The following is a 25,407-nucleotide window of genomic DNA, read 5'->3' as shown; positions in this document are numbered from 1 at the left end:
ATTCAAAAGATGAACCTTATTCGTATGGAACAAGCCCATTTTCCAAAGGGGGCATTGATTTGAAATTCAAGCTTCCAAAGAATATTATGGTGTTCATTAGGAAGAAGTAAGAGGATACAAAGGGAAGTACAGTAAGAAGAGATCGCACATGTTACAAAAAATGAATTAAATTAAAAAATAGTTAAAACTGCATTAAAATGCAAGGAGGAGAATAGTATTAGGGTAGCAATACATTGCACCTTCGTTTGAACTTCTGAAGAAGTTCCAAATGCACGACATCCTCTGGGAGGCTGTTTCAGAGTCCAAGTAGTAAATATGAGCAGGTACTCTGGGGAGAAGGGTGATTATAAATTGTTATATATGCAGTTGAATTGAGGAAAGAAAATAATCAAATACCTTTCAGAATAAAGGATGAAAATAGAGTAGTGATGCTTGAAACGAATTCATTCCCTGGCCTGTTTGAGGTTGAAGAAGGGAGTCTAAGAAGCTGACGATAGGATTACTATAGTAGATTCACATGAGGCGTGCTATCTGATGTCTAGGCCAGTCCCATATGACGACGCTCCTGATTGGCAGTTGATAAGCCAATCACGGGGCTGGAAACTCTGTCTCTTGAGAGAGTTTACATAGGCAGGATGTATATTCCACATCAGGAGAGGTGGAACACAGATCCTACCCATGTGAACTCTCGAGAGAGACAGAGAGTTTCCAACCCTGTGATTGGCTTATCAACAGCCAATCAGGAGCGTCGTAAAGGACTGGCCTAGACATCAGATGCACGGTTCTTATGAATCTACTATAGTAAGAACAAGTGAGATGCTGCTGTGTCACGAGTGAGTCGTGACACAGTTTTCACTTAATAGAAACATTAAAGGCAATCAAAGGTATAAAAATGACATCGACTTATGGAAACTGTGTAAATGTTTAATATCAACTGTAACCAAAGTAATCAATCCAGTTGCTGGAAACTTGGAAACTGTGTAACTGTTTACTTTCAACCTTTAACAAAAGCAAATCCAGTTGCTGGAAACTCGAACTGACGACATTGTACAAGGGAACCTCTCGCCTATAAAAATTGACTCATTGTAGATACAGGACCCCCGTTGTGCAGTTGTGAATAGTGTCATTACCGGTCAAATCAAGATTAGCTGACGTATTGTGATCGACTCACTATTTATTTATATAATGGATTCCAGTGCTTGGCTTCAAGCCTAAATTTCATATTCCGTTCCACTATTTATTTATTTATTTATTTATTTATTTATTTATTTATTTATTTATTTATTTATTTACTTATTTCTCTTAACATTTTCTTGAAAGTTATATTTCAGATGGACGAGTTGAGTTAATCATTGAGACATCTCTGTATGTATAACTCCGTTTGTTTATTGATTTATTAATTTGATATTGTTTCTTTTTCACATGTTAGGCTTCTTTCTGTATCTCCCTTTACCATCTCTTTTTTTTTTTCTAATGAACGCCATAATATTCTTTGGAGGCTTGAATATCAAGTCAGTGGCCCCCTTTAAGGGGTTTGTTCCGTATGAATAGGGTTCTTCATCTTCTGAATAATATAATAATAATAATAATAATAATAATAATAATAATAATAATATAATAATAATAATAATAATAATTACAATTCTTATTAGTTTTTTGTTTATTTTTGTTTTCTAAATTGATCCGTATGAATAGGGTGTTCTTCATCTTCTGAATGATAATAATAATAATAATAATAATAATAATAATAATAATAATAATAATAATATAATAATAATAATAATAATTTCACCTGTTAGTTTTTTGTTTATTTTTCTTTTCCAAATTGACGTTACTGACCCCTGCTTTCTCGCTTGTTATCTCTCTGCCTTTCACTTTCCACCTTTCATTGGAGAATTGCAGTTGCTTGCTGTTCATTGAAGCCCTGGACAAAGGGTATTTGTAGGCAGCTTCCAAACAAGGAGCTTCGCAAACTCTCCAGGAGGACTGTAAACAACGAGTAACTCCATCACGTGCTGTTCGACGCAGCTGAGTGCCAAGCAAGAGAGAGAGAGAGAGAGAGAGAGAGAGAGAGAGAGAGAGAGAGAGAGAGAGAGAGAGACTAGCGCCACCTGTGAGCCTGACGTCATTTCTGAGTTCTAATCATTATCAGCAAAGCAGGTAATATGGCTCATAATTAGCATGATGCCAGTTCCTGTGATGAAATGTTGGGGGGTAAATCTAGGGGGGGGGGGGGGAATACCAACCCCCAGCCCCACCCACTCCCCTGATCATCAACATGTTTAGGTTCCAAAGGCCAGAGAGAGAGTCTCAGCCTGAGAGAAAATTGGTATCACAGGAGAATACTGGGGATTTTAAAATCGAAAGGTTACTTTACGAAGCCGACTTTTTAACATTGCATGCAACCTGAGTCTTTATCACATAACATATTTTTATCAGTTGATTTATTAGTTTTTACTTTTTTCTATTTTTAATGAGGTCTCTTCTTTCTGTATTGCCCTTTACCTCATCTTAGTTCTTCCTAACGAACACCATGATATTCTTTGGAAGCTTGAAGAATTTGAAGTCAGTGGCCCCTGTGGTGGGCTTGTTCCTTATGAATAGGGTTCTTCATCTTCTGAATAATAATAATAATAATAATATACTAAATAGATTCATAGCAAACTAGCCTAGGCTTACCGACTGTATATATACACACATGTATCTATATACTCGTATTAATATTTTGTGTTATAGTTATAAATATATTATATATATATATATATATATATTATATATATATATATATAATATATATATATATGTGTGTGTGTATATGTATATATATAGATAGATAGATAGATATATATTTATATATATGTATATTATGTATATACATACATATATCCCCATTTTTAAAAAATAAATCACAAAGCATTTTCCCTGGCCTTGTAAACTACTAGCACAAAGCAGGGAAGAGGTTTGCGTAACGGGAAGTCGTCATATGAGAAGTAGCGGGAAAGCGCTTCGGATGCTGCAACTGTGAACGAATACATTAGCCTTTAAAATACTCAGGCTGACGTGATGACGTCATCAATTCCCCCGATGCTTCTTCTTCATAAGGTCCGGGTTCCAGCAGACGGTCCTTTTGGACACCCCAAATCATCGTCTGCGCATTTGCAGGTCGAATTTGAATGGCAGGAGATTCACGTAATAAGGCACGTTCTTTTTTATTTTTCTTTTTTTTTAATGGATTATATAATTTTACTTGTATGTGTATGTATGTATTTATGTCTGTATGTTTGTTTTATATATATATATATCTATATATATATATATATATATATATATATATATATGCATGCATGCGAGACATATGTATATATATGTTTATATTTAAGTATTTATGTGTATATATAAATATATAAATGTGTGTGTAGTATATATTATATATATATATATATATTATTTATTTATTATTTATATATATATATATATATATATATATATGTGTGTGTGTGTGTGTGTGTGTGTGTGTATGTATATACATGTATATATATACATATATATATGTATAGCTGAATCACGAAAGTTTTGAACGTGATAAATCCGTAAATAAAGGTATAAGCCACGAAGGAAAAATAAACAACGGAGTTTCTGCAAGATATTTCGACTCAACGTCCTTTATCTGCTGAGTAAAGGACGTTGAGTCGAAAGATCTTGCAGAAACTCCGTTCATTATTTTTCCTTCGTGGCTTATACTTATATATATATATATATATATATATATATATATATATATATACGTATATATATATATATATATATATATATATATATATATATATATATATACATACATATATATAATACGCCTTCATATCAATGAAGTGCTCATTCTTGAAATGGAAAGTAACTGGAAAACAAAGAAATACCGATACGATAAGAACCCGCTGTGGTGTCCAGTCTGACTGGAGCATGGTAGATCCTACCCATGTGAACTCTCGTGAGAGACTGAGAGTTTCTAGCCCTGTGATTGGTTTATCAACAGCCAATCAAAAACGTCGTAAGGGACTGGCCTAGACATCAAATGCACGGTTGATGTGAATCTACTATAATAATGTTTACGAGTAACGAAATATGACGCTCGAATTACGTAACTGACTTTGAAAGTCATACTGATCGCTTTTTTTTTTTATCCATAATTTCATGAGTACCAAATATAGCTCGCTCGAAAATATTTATATACATCAGCGTTTAGTCGAGTCATTTTTGGCATTCAGTGGTTTTTTATTTCTCTTTATTACGCATTAAAATTCAAAACGGAAAACTACAGTGATTTCTTAATTTTTTTTTAAAATCTTAGATTCAAGGGATGGTAAATTACAGTGAAAAAGGTGATATATTTCTCTCCTCTCTCTCTCTCTCTCTCTCTCTCTCTCTCTCTCTCTCTATATATATATATATATATATATATATATATATATATATATATATATGTATGTATATATATATATATAATATATATATATGTCTATATATAAAGACATTATATATATAGATTACTTAATATAAATCAATATCTACCACTATAAATTCTAGTATATATATATATATATATACAATATATATATATATAATATATATCATATATAAATTGCTTATATAATATGTATATAATATATAGATTATATGTAATTTATATATCGATATATATTATATGTCTATATAATAGACATATATATATATAGATTACTTCTATAAATCATATATCTACCACTATATCTAGTCTATATATATATATATATATATATATAAATTGCTTAATATTAATATGTATATATATATATATAAATAAATTACTTAATATTAATGGCTATCAATATATATATATATATACATACTATATATATATATATATATACGTATATAGTATATATATATATATATATATTATATATATATATATATAAATAAATTACTTAATAGAAGTCATATAATATTTACCACTGCCATGCCATTCGAGCTGTGCTGTGTCAGTCCAGATCAGCGTCATTTGCAATTTGTACAGATTTATTCCCAGACTCCTTGCGGAACCCTTGATGATGATGATGATGATGATGATGATGAATGGAATGAGGAAACCGGTCCCTCCCCACCACCCAGGGTTCCGTGGAACCTAATTGGGATAAATGACTGTAAACTAAAACGAACATGTTTTCAAATTTATCAGCATGCCCCCTCTTTCGCTCTGAACACTTGCTGATGTGCAAAGTTAGTGGCACTTAATTGGCGACGTACACGACGGTAATTATTTTGGACATTCAATCATTTTTGCCAGCAATGCGTAATTACATTGATTCCACTGGCTAATGTGGTACAGTAAGGTTATTGACATTAAAAAATAATTATATATTTGCAGCGTGAGGCTTGAAATGCAGAAACAAATCAATAGTTATGTATGGGTACAAATATATATTATATATATATATATATATATATATATATATATATATATATATATATATATACATATATATATATATATAATAAATCTCTACAGAGAGCTTTCGGGAATTCCGTTCGATTCTCAGTCTCAGCGGGAATCTGTACAGATTCCCGAAAGCTCTCTTTAGAGATTTCTTTCTAAATAAGTATTAACTGTACCCATACATAACTGCGGATTTGTTTTTCCATCGTTGACATTCTTCATAATTTCAAAGTCATAAAATAGTCTCTATTTTATCACTTAAAAAAATTAGTAATGTAAGTACTGTTTAGCTGAAGTATTAACTATAGATGATATCTTCAAATGTTGGATAATAGCTTCAAATATTAAGTATGCATGAATGCTTCAAGTATTATCTATGGATAAATGCTTCAAATATTATCTATGGATAAATGCTTCAAATATTATCTATGGATAAATGCTTCAAATATTATCTATGGATAAATGCTTCAAATATTATCTGAATAAATACTTCAAATATTAACTCTGTATAAATTTTCCAATATTATCTATGGATGAATGCTTCGAGTATTAACAATGGACAAGTACTTCAGTAATTAACTATGGATAATAGCTTCAGATATTAACTATCTGAATGAATGCTGAAAAAAATTGCAGACAGTGGAGAAGCTCTGAAATCGTTTATAAATGAGCGAGGTAAATGCTTCAAATATTAACAATTGATAAATGCTCCAGTTATTAACTATGGATGAATATTCCACTCACCACCACTTACTTCTGAGGGTCCTTCCACCATTGGTATGTAGCGAAACGTACAACGCCAATGACCTCGTGACGTATTTATGCTATTTTTATCGTTCGCCAGTACAGGCCAGTATTCGCCATAATAATTTTACAGCATACATAAGGACATTTTTATTAGTCACATACCGACAGAGCCAAGGGTGTGGGGGTGGGGTTATGGGGTTAAAGGGAGAGGGAGCAGTGTTTACTCCTTATTTTGCATTTGCGACCCGTTCTTATAGTAGATTTCACACCAACCGTGCATATGATGTCTAGGCCCGTCCCTTACGACGCTCCTGATTGACTGTTGATAAGCCAATCTCAGGGCTGGGAACTGTCAGTCTCTCTCGAGTGAGTTCACATAGGCAGGATGTATGCTCCACCTCTCCTGAAAGACGTATACCTCAGGAGAGGTGGAACATAGATCCTACCCATGTGGACTCTCGAGAGAGACTGGGAGTTTCCAGCCCTGTGACTGGCTTATCAACAGCCAATCAGGAGCGTCGTAAGGTACTGGCCTAGACATCAGATGCAGGGCTGATGTGAATCTACTATAGCTGCTGAGGAGGTTTTGTCACATTTAATTTGTCGTAAAGGAGTTTGTTTGTTCGTGTGTGCGTGTGTGTGTGTGTGATTGACTTCCAAATTGTCAGTGTAATTCTAGCACTGTAATTCATAGTAAGAGGTACCTCATTATGTACAACTATTAGGGCTTGTGCCTTGTATGATAAGGCGCCCTATGAGGTAATGTTAGACTAGCGATAATCTTACGCTAAGTCGGTTGGTATTGCACTTCCATCTTCAATGGAGTGTCTGGGGGTTTGTAGATCATTTACGAAGTCGGTATTATCTTGTTGGTTATTACGACGATGTGTTAAACTCATGGTGAGGAGGTTCTTGTAGAAAACACGAAATATAAAAATATATGTATTCTTCTGAAGTTTTACATGCTGAAGATCAGATATGATTGTACAAGTCTTCTAATAACGATAGCTTGATCGCTTCTGCCAATGATGATGGCTAATCCTATTCCTCTACATGATAAAGCTTAGGTAAAGAGGTACAGGTCTTCTAATGACGATAGCTAACTCTGTTCTGCTCGTCTACCATCTCTGTTACAAGTTATGAAGGAACAGACAGTAGTTCGAACATATGAACATACATACAAATGACTAGTTTCATACGAACACACAATCAAAATGAGACACGCTACAGATCACGTAGGCCGTTTGAATTATAGGTCGGGGTAGTTGTCTCAAGCAGGGAGCTTGGACTAATGTTTATAAACAATTGAATGACTACAGGTGACGGCATGTTATCTTAGCCTACATACTTATTGTATACGTCATCTTTAGCGTCTCTAGTCTGATCACATTCCTGCAAGCAATCTGGTTAACCTCTTTAGTTTTAGACTTTTATATATATGGACTAACATTCCATATTTTTATTATGTAAACACTTACATCAGCTCGGTCAGCTACCAAAACCAACTACTGAATATTACTCAAACTTGACTTGCATTTGACTTATAGGAGTGTGATGCAGACACTATGTGAATATATATATTATATATATATATATATATATATATAAGTAAATAAAAAAAATTCATGGTGTACATGAATTGATTCAAGTAATAAAATATAAAACAATGATATTGGTAAATAATAGTGATCACGTGATATATAATGATACAGTTTTTCACTTCATTTCATTAAGACACATATGCTACAGAAAATACTAATGTACTCTGACAATTGCATAGAATGAAGATTAACATGATAAAAATCATATTTTAACTGATAAAAAATTTCATATATGAATTGATAAAAATATTAATGTTTATGCTAACTGTTATATATCTGATTCATTAATTCATATACTAACTCATAAATAACTGCAGATATTGGTAAGAAAAAAGGTAACAGATTGATTATAGGCTACCTGATTTGTTTATACATATGTATATGGATTCATATAATTATGATTAATATATGTGCACTTTAAATAGATTCCTATTGCGTACACGCAAAGATATATTTCGATTCCGTTATTTATGATCATTTATATATAGATTCCTAGTGCGTACACACAAAAAATATATTTCGATTCTGTTATTTATGATCATTTATATATAGGATACATGATACTTTATATATATAGGATACATGACCGAGGCTATACTACTTCACTTTTAACTAGCGTTCGAACAACTTTTCGTCCATTACACAGTTCCAGACAACCACCTATAGCCCAATGAAACGGCCTATTTCACAGGGTTAAAACAAGGGGAAAATTTGCCTGGGCGGGTCCAACATTCTATTTTGCGCTCATACTTATTCTCTGCATCCTAAGCTACACGATTACGTTCGCGATGAATAAAAAAACATCCCCAGCACGAGTCCTTCGCCAGCAAAGTAGAGTTGAATATCCTTCGGGTCGTAATTGTCGGAAGTATGTCCCTTTCGTAGTCGATTCCGACAGCCGCCGGAGCATTCCCGCATTAAAACGAGATTAACGACGAGATACGGTGTCGGTCGAGATTAACGACGAGATACGGTGTCGGTCGAAGAAGTCCATGAAATTCCTTTCACATTGTAGGCGGTTGTTACTTGACTGTAGTCGTCCGCTGCGACGAACGATTTTTTGAAGTTGCGATGTGAAACTCTCGTACTGCAGGATACTGTAACCAGGTTCCATTAATCAGCCTGCAAGTTAAATTATACTTGTCACAAGGGCAAAGTAAATTCAGACAACATCCAAATACGGGAGGGGAGAAAGCCATTTAGACCAGACTTAACCCACATGAATTCGCTGATATTTTGGAATTCAAAAGAGTCCGCTGTACAAACTTTTTTATCCATGGCATTAACAATGAGTGAGCCTATCCAGGTCTAGATGACTGTAAAAATATCCATAATTATAAAAAAAAAAAAAAAAATAGATATCATTACGAATCTCAAAGAAAATTCGATATTACTGGTAGTAAGTTACTAGACAAAGAAGTGGAAAACGGAGCTAATTGTAAGATTGCCAGGCAACATAAGAGTCAAAGAGAAGATTAATCATGATTCTATGTGCCCTAACAAAAGTTTCATATTAAATTTTCTCGTGCGCATCCTCTGAGGTTAACTTTTAAAACATTATTAATAGGTAGGAGATGCAACGAAAAACCCACTATGTAACTAATTTCTATATAAACTTTGGGTTTTCAAGAAATGTTACATTTTCCCATGAATGTGATTTACCTTGGATTGTAATAAGCTAATGTTGCAAGTAAATAATCCATATCCATATCGTGATACTTCTAAATGTCTATGAGGCTCAGAAAAAATTAATTCATTTTGATGTTATAGAAATTCTATTTCCTTATTTTGTTTATTAATTTTAAAATGATTGCAAGTTGCATTGCGCATACCGATAGACACTTGTACCTAACGTCTGCCTTGCCCATGAGAAGTTCGGGCTAAGCATTCCTTTCTCCAGTCAATCTGCTTTTGCAAGCAGAGACGACACACAGATGAAGCCTGTGTAAGCAGATTATTGAGGTTAAAAGGAACAAATGCTGATACGGCAATGATGACGTCGTCACTTGGCAGGAGATTGCTCTCAGCCAGCTAAGAGTTACGTTACTTGCTGTAATAAATACGACTTTAGGATAAATTTTTTGTTTTTTAATACTCGACCCACATGAGAAGAATGTCTGAAAAAAAACAGTACCAAAATTGAACAATATATTAGTTTCATGTTGGAAAACTGCATGATTATGTTAAATTAAATATTCCTTATTGAAACTAATGAAAAAGGTTTCCATACAAATTCTCATAATATATTATTAGCCCTGTATAAGATTCATATAGGATTATTCCATAGATAAGATTTTCACTTCTAGACTTCCTGACTTTAAAATCTCTTTTATTTTATTTTATTTATTTTATTTATTATTATTATTATTTTTTTTTTTCATTGACTACGAATATAAATTACCGGGACAGACAATATGTCAGTAGGTTTTGATATGTGTTTGAACTTTTAGCTTATTTGTCATTACTAAAGCGTTATTGATTTTTTCGTGATTCCTTTTTTATTATAATTTGTAACCCTTCCGACTTCTTACGGAGTGTATTATATTGACTCCACTTGTATCCATATTTATTTTATTTTTTTATATTTATTTATTTATATATTTTTTTATATATATTTGATAAATTAATGGTTGGCTTGAATATGTGGAAAAGTGTTCTAGCGGCGTACCGTATAAGGCTACTTGCGGCATCAATTCTATAGATACAAGATATAAATGATAAAGGTATTTAAAACCGCGAGAACCGCTATAATCCAGTTCGGATCCGATATCACGAGTTGTAACTCGTAAGACATTGACACTTCCTATTTAATTATCCGTTATTCTACCAAACCGATTGACTCTGGGCGATAAAATATACTATTGGTTTTCTTAATGGATAGGAATTCACACAACGTGTTAAGGAGATTATTATTGATTTACACCACCCGAGTCACATTATCATGTGTTGAATTCCATGTTTACTGATTTAGCACTCATAAATATTCCTAACGCAATCAATTGCGGTGTTTGTTTTTAGTGCTATTAATTCTATGTAACGTGTCAAGGAACTATTGACACTAAGAAGTGTTTATTCCCTCTGTCAGACTCGTAATTCTGTTAATAATTCTACGTATATTCTTTCAAGGATTGATTTGGCACAGGATAGGCTCCTAAACTGACAGGTGTCTTAGTGTATCCCTTGTTTTCATGACACGTGTTACAATTAGTTATGTGCTTTTTATATCTGTAAGCATTGTAGGCCAGTAAAATAGTGATTTGGCTTTCTGTGACATAGTAGGGAACCCTGGATGACGGAATGCAACCAGTTTATGACGATTGGTATGAAAGAGATTATTACTACTACCTGGTCGTTAGTCACCTGCTGTGTTCTTCGGGTTTTCCTCGTCACGGACCTACATATAATACTACATTTGATTACATAATTCTGATACACATACTTTAAATATACTTTTGCTTTAGGGTTTCTGCTCGAAGTGTTTATTGTTTTTGCTTAGCCGCTGACCCTGTTTCCGTTTCGAAGTGTTTATTGTTTGGTGTTTATTGTTTTGCTTATCGCTGTTGACACTTGCTTTGTTCAGTTTGTAACAGTTCTGCTCTCCAACCCAGATATTCAATGCTCGCGATCTCTTGGGTTAAGGAATTTTCTTGTTTAGATACGGTTTTAACAATAGGCACGGATGTTTCTATATCTTTTAGTCCAATTAATGGTTCTTTGCTGTATGGTGCGGGATTGCGGGATAATGCGTCAGCTATGATAATTGCTTTCCCAGGTAGATATCTTATCTTGGCTCCAAAGACCTGAATGATCATTTGTCACCGAGTTCCTTTTGGACTGTGATTAAAGCTAGACGAGGCACCATCAGTGTGTCTGTCCATCTGATATCCATTTCCAAATTCAGTGCCAACTTATCTACGTATATATATACCTGCTGTTTTGCCTCAAGTATATACTTCATTGGGAAGCTTCCTCGCAAGTTAATAATAATAATAGCTTTCTGTGATATATATATATATATATATATATATATATATATATATATATATATAGATAGATAGATAGATATCCCTTTACCTTTTTTCTTTCCTAATGAGCACTATATTTGGAAGCTTGAATTTCAAGTCAGTGGTTCCTTTATGTATATATGTGTATATATATATATATATATATATATATATATATATATGTATGTATCTCGTCTCTCTCTCTCTCTCTCTCTCTCTCTCTCTCTCTCTCTATATATATATATATATATATATATATATATATATAGAGAGAGAGAGAGAGAGAGAGAGAGAGAGAGAGAAAGAGAGAGAAGGTAAAATGAAATACAAAAATTGAAGGGATCTCACTTACTAAAAGACAAAAAAAAAAAAAAAAAAAAAAAAAATGCCATTTAGAAACGACTTCAGAACTTCTTCAGTGTCTGTCATTTTCTCAGCGTCTGCAATCTGCAATACTCCGTCCTAATGTCCTTGCAAGTTCTTGTAGCGAGAGAGAGCTTCCGAGACAGAAGCAATTTCCACGAAACTGCTGCTGCTGCTGTGGATGATATAAACGTTGGCAGTTTACATAAACAGCCATCTCTTTCGGGCGAAGTGACCTAGATTGAAAAGTGACCTTAGTTTTCTTCTCTGGTTAGGCGCACCAGTTTGGGTCTGGGCTCTTGATAATCAGTTTTTCTTCTTCTTCTTCTTCTTCTTCTTCTTTTTCTTCTCAGCTTAGTCACTAGTCAGGGTAGCTGTTTTTAATAAGCTTCCTCCACAGACTTTCTATAAAGTAGAACATATTTTTCTCTCCTTCCTCTTAGCTTATTCACTAGTCGGGGTCGCTGTTTTTAATGAGCTTCCTCCACAGACTTTCTATAAAGTAGAAAATATTTTTCTCTTCTTCCTCTTAGCTTATTCACTAGTCGGGGTCGCTATTTTTAATGAGCTTCCTCCACAGACTTTCTATAAAGTAGAACATATTTTTCTTTTCTTCTTGTTAGCTTAGTCACTAGTCGGGGTCGCTGTTTTTAATGAGCATCCTCCACAGACTTTGTGTGAGGTAGCACTTATATTTCTCTCCTTGAAAAAAGGACAAAGTTCTCCTTTTCGTCTATTTCTTCTTAGTTTAGTCACTAGTCGGGGTCGCTGTTTTTAATGAGCTTCCTCCACAGACTTTCTATAAAGTAGAACATATTTTTCTCTTCTTCCTCTTAGCTTATTTAATATTTTATTTATTTAGATAATGGAATAAGAGGAAAATTAGTATTGAGAGAGAGGAGAGAGAGAGAGAGAGAGAGAGAGAGAGAGAGAGAGAGGGTGAAGGTGTGGTTGAAAACCAAGCACCGTTCTGCCCGGCCGACGCGCGACGGGTTTCACTCACCCGCCCATCTATCTATCCAGCTATAAAAGGCAAGTGGTGTTCGCGCTCTTTATATGGGAGACGTGGTCATTAAACCTGTTGATATGAATATTGGGAAACCGAGTGGGTTCTAAGAGCGACCTCCCAGGATCTCCTCGCCCTACCTCGCTGGAGATGATGATCTTATTTTCGAGTTTTTTTTTTTTTTTTTTTTCCTCCTGTTACACCCTTCAAACCCTTCTGCGCTCTATTCTCGCTTTCAGTCCTGTCTGACCTCACGATAGGTCCTAGCGCTTGGTATTTGGCATAGATTCTATATGTTCTGTTCTGTTATGTTCAGAGAAGGTTGCAAGGCTCGGCGAAGTCGAGGTTGAGATTGCCTATTGTTTATTATTATTATTATTATTATTATTATTATTATTATTATTATTATTATTATTATTATTCAGAAGATGAACCCAACTCATACAGAACTAGCACAACAAAGAGCCCATTGACTCGAAATTCTATTATTATTATTATTATTATTATTATTATTATTATTATTATTATTATTATTATTATTATTATTATTATTATTATTATTCAGAAGATGAACCCAACTCATACAGAACTAGCACAACAAAGAGCCCATTGACTCGAAATTATATTATTATTATTATTATTATTATTATTATTATTATTATTATTATTATTATTATTATTATTATTATTATTATTATTCAGAAGATGAATCCAACTCATACAGAACTAGCACAACAAAGAGCCCATTGACTCGAAATTCTATTATTATTATTATTATTATTATTATTATTATTATTATTATTATTATTATTATTATTATTATTATTATTATTATATTATTATTATTCAGAAGATGAATCCAACTCATACAGAACTAGCACAACAAAGAGCCCATTGACTCGAAATTCATATTATTATTATTATTATTATTATTATTATTATTATTATTATTATTATTATTATTATTATTATTATTATTCAGAAGATGAACCCCATTCATTCGGAACAAGCCCAACAAATAGCCCACTGACTCGAAATTCAAGCTTCCAATGAATATTGTGGTGTTCATTGGAAACGAGTAACAGAAGGCAAAGAGAAATGCAGAAAGAGGAGACCAAGTCCTCGAAAATCAGATGAATTATCAAATAAATAAATAAATGAATAAATAGGAACATGAGTAAATGATTAAATTGCGTCTTCGCTTGAACTTCTGCAACGTTCCAGTTGCACGGACTGTCTCAGTAGGCAGGCCGTTGCATTAGTTCATCAGCGGTTCGGCTGTTAAAGATTGAATGTGACCATTTGAGGAGACTGGAGAGAAACAACTTTGGTACTGAATAATCAGACGGTCCTCGTGCCAGGTCGTCGGACCAGAACCTCTGTAAATGAAATCAGATCAGCTCGGTGTTGAATTATGAGTTGTAGCCCCATTAAAAGCGATGGTTCCAGAGAGAGAATGTTAAAAGACAGTAGTGGTCATTGGCGGATATATACTTTCAACTATTAGATAGTGTGGTCTTTGCCAAATATATACTTTCAACTGTTAGATAATGTGGTCATTGGCAATAGATATTTTCAATTATTAGATAATGTGGTCATTGGCAGATATAAACTTTCAACTATTAGATAATGTGGTTATTGGTAGATATATACTTTTAACTATTAGATCATGGATGAATTTCTAAGCCACGCTAGATTTTTATTCCCAGGACGGGGGAAAGGACATCATTATTTGAAAATTTTATGTCCATATTCACAGAGATATTAATTTAAAATATGATTTCCATATTGACGGAGGTATAATTTGAAAGTATGATCTCCATATTGACAGAAATATTATTCGGAAATATGACGTCCATATTTAGAGAAATTCATATGAAATTATGTTCTCCATATTTACAGAAATATTCGAAAATATATCGTCCATATTTAGCGAAATATATGAATATATGATATCCAAATTTAGAGAAATATGTGAATTTATGATATCCATATTTGCAGAAATATATGGACATATGATATTCTTATTTACAGAAATATAGGAATATATGATATCCATATTTACAGAAATATTCGAAAATATATCGTCCATATTTACTGAAATATTATATGAATATATGATATCCATATTTGCAGAAATATGTGAATATATGATATTCATATTTGTAGAAATATGTGAATACAGGATATCCATATTCACAGAAATATATGCTTATATGATATCCATATTTACAGAAATAAATGAATATATGATGTCTATATTTAAAGAAATAAATGAATATATGATGTCCATATTCAAAGAAATATATGCATATATGATATCCATATTTACAGAAATATGCGAATATATGATATCCATATTTAGAGAAATATATGAATATATGATATCCCTATTTAAAGAAATATATGAATAGATGACATCCATATTTGCAGAAATATTCGAAAATACGACGTCCAAATTTACGCGCACATTTTGCAGCCAAAGTGTGATTTAAGTGAAATTGGACGAAAACAGCCGCATCAAATGATGACCGGCACCCCAGCTAGATAGATAGATAGGACGAAATTGGAAGGTAGAGTCATTGTTAATTTCTGTGAGAAATAAAAAGTGATAACTCAAATTTCTACGTTTTAAATATTTCATTTATTAAAATTTCTTATAATAAGGCGTGATCAGACTTCCAGCTTACTTGAAGTACGTGCTACAATCTGCGGTCAGTTAGAGCGTCGTTTCACCAACGAAAATTAAAAGAAAGACACTATATTTTCCTAAAAATAATTGTTCTGCACTGTTTAAGTCAGATATGTTTGAGGGAGGTTAATTGTCCTGAATGTAAGTATTGGTATGATAGTAGATGGAAGATGCTGAGTCTCACCTTAATAACCTGAGAAGAAACCTGAGAAAATCGTAAATATCCTCTCCCAAAATTTCTGTATCTTTAACTCAACGCGAAACACCTTTTATAGACCTTTTTTGGCTTTAACATAGGGCTTTCCTAGCGCCCCCCTCCCCCACCCGCCCCCCAAAAGAACAACCACAACAATAACAACAAAGAAGTTTGTAGGCTTACTCCCCAAGTAATTGAGAATTTAGTTTGTACTGAATTTCACCAGAGGCACAAAATATGCGACGATTTTTTTTTTCATAATTTATTTTTTAATGATACAAGTCTGAGTATTGAGAGCGAGAAAAAAAAGGAATATCAAAGATGTTGAAATCATTCTGACTCCTGCTAACGAGGTAATTGAATCGATAAAAAGGCCTCCAAAGAGGAAGTGTTTGGCTACATTTCGTAGATGTGGGACGATCAATTAGATTATCACCAACCTGTAAGGTGTTGTGAATAGATATTCAAGAGTTTTCAGTTTAAGGCTTAAATTCCTCGTTGAAGGCGAGAAAATTTTTGTTTTTATTTGATTTATGTTATCAAGGACTTGGGTGCTTCTTAGTTATTAATAGGTACACACACACACACACACACACACACACACACACACACACACACACACATATATATATATATATATATATATATATATATATATATATATATGTGTGTGTGTTGTGTGTGTGTGTGTGTGTGTGTGTGTGTGTGTGTATGTGTATGTGTGTGTGCTTGCGTGTGTGTCAGTGCATTGTTAGAAACTTTAGTGGTGGTTACAATGAACAAGGAATATGCCCATGTAAAGAAAGGGAACAAAGAAGAAGCGGAAGAGCATTATATTTTGGAATGGTATTGTGTGTGTTAAGGGGCGGAGATACCACCCGATATAGTATAATGCTTTTCCGCTCTATCTTTGGTCCATTTATATAGGCTTATTCCTTTCTGGTATATATATATATATATATATATATATATATATATATATCTATATACACCCGCATACATATATATATATATCTTTTTCAGTGTACTTAATATTAAGAGTATCCTTATAAAAATACCTTACACAGTTTTTTTTTATACGAATAAATTAACGAATTGAAAACGTCACGGTGAGATACTAGAGTTAAGCTTTAGCACATTCAGTTGACCTCAGCGGATATGACATTCAGAAAACCATCAATATACTACATACTATGCAGTATACGTAGTCTCCTCATATCACCATGATGGTATGATCCTTCAGAAATTAATATAAAGGAGAATAAAGATTTTAAATGAGATAACTAATAACTTAACAGTTCCGCTGATTTTTCCAGCATAGCGTGGAATGTATGACGTCGGTATGACGTCACAATATTTTCCCTTGCATTTTTTAACACCATAGGGGTTGAATGACGTCAGTGTGACGTAACAGAATTTTCCTTGCATTTTTTACTTGGCATGGATTGTGTGACGTCACCTTGACGTCACATTTTATTCCATAATGTACAATGTATGACGTTACCATGACGTCACAGGTTATCGATTCTTCACCGTCAAAATAATAAGGTTCAGTTCATTTTGTCGTTTTTGCAACAATACCAAATATTCAGTAATTTAATGTATAACTGTAAATAGATTTAATGAAGTGTATATATATGTGTATATATATATATATATATATATATATATATATATACACCTAGTACATAGTACATACATATACGCATCTGTTATTTGTAATGAAATAAACTTATCTACTACTGTGTATGAATTTACTTTGAGACCCCGAAAAGTGGCGACCTTTTTTAACTGCATTTTTGTCTAAGTGAGTTTAGATTGAATTCACGTGAATTATCATGAATTATCATTTGGGTTCATTCGAAAGCAGCGAAGACGTCATTAAAATAATCCATAAATAACTTCCATATCATTTGTATTTTTTCGGAACGCCTCCATATGGTTCACTCCGGAGAGAGAGAGAGAGAAGAGACGAATCCTTGAGAGAGACCGAGAGAGAGAGAGAGGAAGACAGACAAGAGCAGCAGTAGCAGCAGCCAAAGGCCAAAGAAGCTTCATTCATGGAATTTATGAAGAAGAGAGAGAGAGAGAGAGAGAGAGAGAGAGAGAGAGAGCCATTAACGGAAATAACTCCTCCTCAAACATCAGAATTGGTTAGGATGCACGGACAAAAAATTCAGTCCTCAAAAATATGAGCAAGGAACTAAAATAAGTTATTAATTTGAATATATGATAATTGCTAAAGATTCCTTCGTATAACACCGCCATATCTTTTAATTCATGCGTCTACAGAACACGATTGACCGCCAAGTTGGTCTAAATAGAACCGGAGGTTTTTAGGATGAAAATGAACATGGATGACTGTAACGGTTGGCGCCTGATATGCGACTGAACACACCTGGCAACTTTTAAAAGCCCTTTCCGCTTTGACCCGTCAGTGTCACACACCTGTTAACGTGGACGAAGGTCAAATTTCCCTTCCCCCTCCCCTCCCTTTGAAGCTCCAGGTCACATCCAGGTTCTATGACGAAATATGTTCTGCTTTCATGCGGCGTCAGCTGATTTCTGAGAAGCTTAATTATCGCACAGCGGCCATCGCGAACATCAATCAATACACAAGTCAGGAATACAACCCGATTGCTGCCATACGCACGATAACTCCGCCTCATTAATTGCTACTGTATACATTCCACGGGCCCTCGAGTGGTCGTGACGTAAGGAATGGAGTTTTGAGAAGGAGAGAATCTAGGAGAAATGGCGATTATAACGACCAGGAATGCAGAAATAGAGTAGAAAAGGCTTGGAAGCATAGACCCGAACCAACTGAAAAAGAAAGGGCGAAAGCTGTGGCAGTTCAGATAATGAATAACACCGTAACTTTTGTGCTTCAGGTACGAGAATTTTCACTCACTTTCTAGTGTAGAAAGTTGAAAGGTGAAGAGACGAATGCCTGACATCAAAAGATATTGAGCCGTAGAATGAATGCGGCTCAATGGAAATGCTTCCTGAAAATATGCATGTTGCACGCCAATGATGTTTGGTAGTACTATCTGCGTTCAGATTGGTATGGAAATCGTGTTGCATATGCCGTTCCCTCTACGTTAATTGATGTATAGGAGGAGTTCTCTCTCTCTCTCTCTCTCTCTCTCTCTCTCTCTCTCTCTCTCTCTCAGTAGGCTTGCTTGTTGCACGCCAGTGATGTTTTACAGCACTGTATTGCGTCCAGATTGGAATGAAAATCGTGTTGCATATGCCGTTCCCTTTACGTTGATTAATGCACAGGTAGACTCTCTCTCTCTCTCTCTCTCTCTCTCGACTTGCAGCAACGACATGGCTGCTTATCACCACTTAAGCCTAGATCCACGTTTTCATCATTACAATCCGATTAGTTCGTTTTTGGTATAAACGTGATTTTTGTTCCGTCTCGTTTTCCCTTACGAGATGCAAGTGTGGCGTCGAGCTTTCCTTGCAGTGTGTAGCTGTAGACATTTAATTGGAAGTAGATGGATAGTGAATAGAAGATAATCAGTGTTAGAACTATAATTGCACTGATTTACGACCGCATTAGTACTATTGTAGTTGGTCCAGGCCCCTGAACGTAAACTTGTGAATGACGCCGAGCTCCACGTGATGCATGAGACTAGTGTAGTGTGGTAAGTTGGTGCGTGCGAGCGGAAATTATAAGCGTGAATGTAGGCCAAGCTCATCAGATTCGGCGTGCAAAACTAGGTATACAGTAGGTCAAGAATACGAAACGAAACCACCCGTAATTGTACGGAGCCACCCACAGAGACCTTGTACAAAGACTGGGAAAATCAAGCCATTTTGGCGTGAGCCTGAAAAACATCGAAGATGAGAGTTTGGCGTTTGTTCAACAGATGGTACAGTGTTTGTCAATGGCGTCTCTTTCCTATGCATGAAGGGGTGGTGAAGCCTGCCTCTTACTTCTTCAATATGCGTTGCCAGCTTCAGCATGACAGTAATTCTGACACACTGTTTGCACGCCACTGTCCGTGGTTGATTGAAAGACAGGATCGAACCAGTTGCTAAATTTGGGGCGAGAATATACGTATCTAGTACCAAGAATGTTAAGAATAGAATGAAGTTTGAATTCACTTAGAAAATTCACGGATATCGCGAGACTACTGTGGAATTTACGTACCGCATTGTTAGGCCTATGTTCTGCATTCATTTACTAATTCGAATCCGTCATATTGAACGAAAGAAATGGAAGAAATTTGTCCCTAACGAGCCATTGTCCAATTTTTACGTCAGGTTAAATAAAGGATTATTGAAAACATCAGCAGTTTTAAAGTAAAGCTAACAGAAATGCTGTTTCAAGAAACAGGTGGTTATAATTGCACAGTATTTTTCACAGGAGAGTCACAGTAAGTACAATGAAACCAGTGGCCACGAAAATCTTGGCTTTGCAAAAGCTCAGACGAAGATGCAATGCATTACTTCCGTAATATAATTCAACTGTAATTTTAATAATTTTCTAACATTTTTATTTATTTATGTATTTGTTCATTTATCTGCTTATCTAATTACTAATCTCATTTTGTATTTCCCCATTTCCTCCTCTTTACTACTTAATGAACATCATAATATTCCTTGGAAGCTTGAATTCAACTCGGTGCCCTTTTGGTGGGCTAAGGTTCCATACGAATACGGTTCATATTCTGAATAATAATAATAATAATAATAATAATAATAATAATAATAATAATAATGGGTCATACAGAAGATGAATACGAGGGACTGTTTCAACTCTATACTCTGTTTTTTTTCCATCTGTCCAGTGTCCACCCGCCTATGTTGTTTACGTATGGTAACACTGCGTCCAGGGCTTTAGATAATTACATTATGTATAAGTTTTAGGTAAATAAAAGGATATCTGGGTTTACATTTGCAACTTTAAAGTGTTTTAAATATTTACAGTATGCGAATTACACCATTAATATTCGAAATTATTGTTGAATGTAAGCTAAATGTAACTATCTAAAGCCCGGAACGCAGTGTTACCATGCGAAAACACCACAGGTGGATGGACAGATGGAAGAAAACAGAGTATAGTAAAGTTTACCCTTAGCATCTTTTTTCGATGATAAATTTGTATAGAGAATGAGGCCGCCCTATATTGTCATACAGATTGTTCTAGTTCATATAGAAATTCAGCAAACTGAGTTATTGCAGTGACAAGAGGCCAATCGTAGTCATTTGAGATAGTATGCCTATTGGTTGTTGAGTGTTGATTGCTGTTAATAGTTGAAGGTGATAGAGAAATCCAATTTTTAAAAGAAAACTTCAGGATGGGTAGATATTTGATCGTGAGACGCCACGGACTGTTTAGTACTATAGTAGATTCACATGAACCGTGCATCTGATGTCCAGGCCAGTCCCTTACTACGCTCCTGATTGGCTGTTGATAAGCCAATCACAGGGCTGGAAGCTCTAAGGCTCTCTCGAGAGTTCACATAGGCAGGATGTATGTTCCACCTCTCTTGAGGGATACTTTTGAAAGACGTATCCCTCAGGAGAGGTGGAACACACATCCTGCCTATGTGAACTCTCTCTCGAGAGCATGAGAGTTTCCAGCCCTGTGATTGGCTTATCAACAGCCAATCAGGAACGTTGTACTATAGTTTGCCGGGGAATTTCCAACATGAATCCTTTGGTGACGTTGACTTATCTGTTTCCGGTCATTGCTCCTAATCTGAAGGACTGAAAGATTGTACATAGAATAGAGTAGAACATTGGGTTTAGGCCAAGATGAAAGAAACAGTACATGAACGGAGGTGAAGTAAAGGGAATGAAAGAGGTTGCAGCCAGGGGGCTGAAAGGACGCTGCAAAGAATCCTAAGTAATGCCTACAGCGCACCACGTGAAATACACTGATGGCGCTACCTTCCTTGCGGCAAGTTATACGTGATTTCTCGCCATCCTAGTGCTATGTGTCTAAATGCATGTATATATGTATGCGTTTTTTTTCTTGGCTACACTTTTTTTTACTAACTTAAACAAAAACTGCAGTATTAGACCCATGTTTAGGAACCCCGCCACGCATATATGTACACCACTCTCTAATTTGCACATGCGCACAAAGAAACCATTTGTTTCACATAAAACTTCAGGCGTCATCTCGCCTTGATGTTCTGCAGTTTCTTTCTGAATGCGTCCTCTAAGTATGGATATCCTTGACCGAGTGAGTCTCTCTCTCTCTCTCTCTCTCTCTCTCTCTCTCTCTCTCTCTCTCTCTCCGTTTCTTTACGCTTTTACTTCAGTCAAGTTTTTCCTCTTCCTCCCCATTCGTGCATTTCGTGGTGAACCTCAAACATGGCCTATAGTTTCGCCATCATTCTCGACGTCGAAATTCTACGTTTTATTTATTTATTTACTTATTTTTTATTTACTTTGAGATTCACGAAGCCGTGATCAGCTATACAGGAATTGCTTTTTGCAGTATTATACCATAACATCTCTCTCTCTCTCTCTCTCTCTCTCTCTCTCTCTCTCATTTTTAGTCATTTTAAGTATTCTAATATCTTGTAGAGAATCTAGTGCGGTTAAAAACCATACGTACACAAAATTAGATTATTATTATTATTATTATTATTATTATTATTATTATTATTATTATTAACTCTTAGCTAAAGTTAGGTCTAATGAGATACCGAGATGTCTTAATATTACACTGATTAGGGGAATATGAGGGAGCGCGATTAGAATAAATCTCTGTAAAACCTTCTTAATTAAAAGCTGCTTTTATTTATGATACTCACTTATGATACTTCAGACGACTGTTTGATGATACTCATTTTATGATACTTACCTTCATGCTCATGACGACTGTTTATATAGATCACAACACGTTTTCATCGTGATGTAATATTCCAAGTTTGAGTTCGCGTCTACAGATAGTAAGAAGAAAAGGACGAAACGTACTCGAGGCTGTAACTCGATATATATACTGATGTTTAAAAGCCCGTGGAAGGACGATCTTGTTTACAAGACTTGTCTCGGCATCACTGCTCTCCCCAGTGACATTTGGTTTGACTGTATCGCCATATTTGTCCATCTCTCTCTACATTTGAACGGCGTAGGGGGAGGTTGCGGTGCACTCATTGCACCTCGCGCGCTGTGCATTGCTTGCACGTTCTTTGCAGCGTCCCTCTAGGCCTATAGCTGCAGCAACCCCCCTTTAGTTTCTTTTACTGTACCTCCTTTCATCGTCTCTTTCTTCCATCTTACTTTCCACCCTCTCCTAACAGTTGATTCATAGTGCAACTGCGAATTTCAAACCTTTTACCGCCTATTTCCATTTCAGCGCTGAATGGCCTCCTAGGTCCCAGTGCTTGGCACTTGTCCTAAATCATATACTCAGTCAGTCTTAATTTTCCTTTCAGCACTGAGTGACCTCATAAGGCTCAGCGCTTGGCCTTTGTCCAAAACTGTATATAGCCTATTCTATCTCTCTACGGTTAAAGAACTCTGTACACGCTGATGTGAATTTTATTGAAGTGCAATGCGTTGACTAATATATCCTCCCAACTGTATTCTGTCAGGTCCATATCTTTAGATGATTTTCTTTCTTCAAACTTCCACATGTGACGCCAGTTTTAGTAACCATAAATCAATCAAACAACTTCCAAAATACCAGTTAATACTACCCTAATATTATTATTCTTGCATTTTCATAAATTTTTATCTATTTACATATTTATTAATTTTTTTTTCTTTTTTAATATGTGGGATCTCTTATTTCTGTATTTCCCTCTTCTCCCCCTTACTTCTTCCTAATGAACACCATAATATTCTTTGGAAGCTTGAATTTCAAGTCAGTGGCCCCTTTGGTGGGCTTGTTCCATATGAATAGGTCTCATTTTCTTAATAATAATAATAATAATAATAATAATAATAATAATAATACCACCTCACGTCTTTTTTCCCTTCAACAGGGAATTTAACGTTAACATCTTGAATGTAAATCATTTTTATATCTTAAAAATTCTGACATATCCTGAATTCGTTTTATATGATTTCATATCTTGAAGTTTCCGTGCAAATGGTGTTATATCTTAAAAATTCCGTTTATATCTCGAATGCAGTTCACTATTTCATGTTTTTTTTTTTTTAATTTATGTTGATATCATGAATTCAAGTGTTTTGTGTCCTTGAATATGGAATTTATTCTTTTATTTTTTGATTGCAGATTATTTTGTATCCTAAGATTGACGTTTATTTTTTATTGCAAATTATTTTATATCATAAGATTTACTTTATTTCTTGAATGCAAATTATTTTATATCATAAGATTTAGTTGTATTTCTTGAATGCAAATTATTTTATAACCTTAGGTTTACGTTCATTTCTAGATTGCAAACTATTTTATATCCTAGGATTTACGTTTATTTCTTGATTGCAAATGATTTTATATCCTAAGAATTACGTTTATTTCTTGAATACAAATTATTTTATATTCTAAGATTTACGTTTATTTCTTGAATTCAAAATTAGTATGTATCCTAAGACTTTTTTAATGCAGATTATTTTATATATCCTAAGATTTACTTTATTTCTTTATTGCAAATTATTTTATATCCTAAGATTTACGTTTATTTCTTGAATGCAAATTATTTTATATCCTAAGATTTACATTTTTCTTGAAATCAAATCTGTTTAAAGCCTAAGACGTACTTTTTTTATTGCAAAGTATTGTATACTATATCCTAAGATTTACTTTATTTCTTGATTGTAAATTATTTTACACCCTAAGATTATTTTATATCCTAAGATTTACTTTATTTCTTGAATGGAAATTATTTTATATCCTAAGATTTACATTTTTTTTCTTGATTGCAAATTAGTTTATATCCTAAGACGTACCTTTTTTTTAATGCAAATTTTTTATGTATCCTAAGATTGACTTTATTTCTTGAATGCAAATTATTTTTTATCCTAAGATTTACTTTGTTTCTTCAATTCAAATTAGTTTATATCCCAAGACTTTTTAATGCAAAATATTTTATGTCCTAAGATTTACGTTTATTTCTTGATTGTAAATTATTTTATATCCTAAGATTTTTGTTTATTTCTTGAATGCAAGTTATTTTATCTATAAGGTTTACATTTATTTCCTGAATGCAAATTATTTTGTACGATTTTGTCGTAATTGCAAATTATTTTATATCCTAAAATTAACGTTTTTTCTTCCACGAATGCACATTTATCTGAAAATATACGTTTATACCTTAAATGCAAATCATGCTATATCACGTTTTTTTTTCTCACTCACTCACTCTCACTTTCTCTCTCTCTTTGCGCAGGG

The 25,407-nt window shown here is 34.2% G+C and overlaps 1 protein-coding gene across 1 annotated transcript in view; it reads right to left on the bottom strand.

The window, feature by feature from the left end:
- LOC135225372 (uncharacterized) overlaps window positions 1–23,325 on the bottom strand; it is a 34,258-nt gene extending 10,933 nt beyond the window's left edge. Inside the window, exon 1 of the mRNA XM_064264703.1 lies at window positions 23,300–23,325. Coding sequence (XP_064120773.1) covers window positions 23,300–23,325 — 26 coding nt within the window. The remainder of the gene's footprint in view (window positions 1–23,299) is intronic.
- Between the last annotated feature and the right edge of the window lie 2,082 nt (window positions 23,326–25,407).

This window comes from Macrobrachium nipponense, chromosome 13, assembly GCF_015104395.2.
Source record: "Macrobrachium nipponense isolate FS-2020 chromosome 13, ASM1510439v2, whole genome shotgun sequence".
NCBI classification, from domain to species: domain Eukaryota; kingdom Metazoa; phylum Arthropoda; class Malacostraca; order Decapoda; family Palaemonidae; genus Macrobrachium; species Macrobrachium nipponense.
Note: the sequence above shows the minus strand (reverse complement) of the source record. Positions and strands in the feature narration are given on the sequence as shown.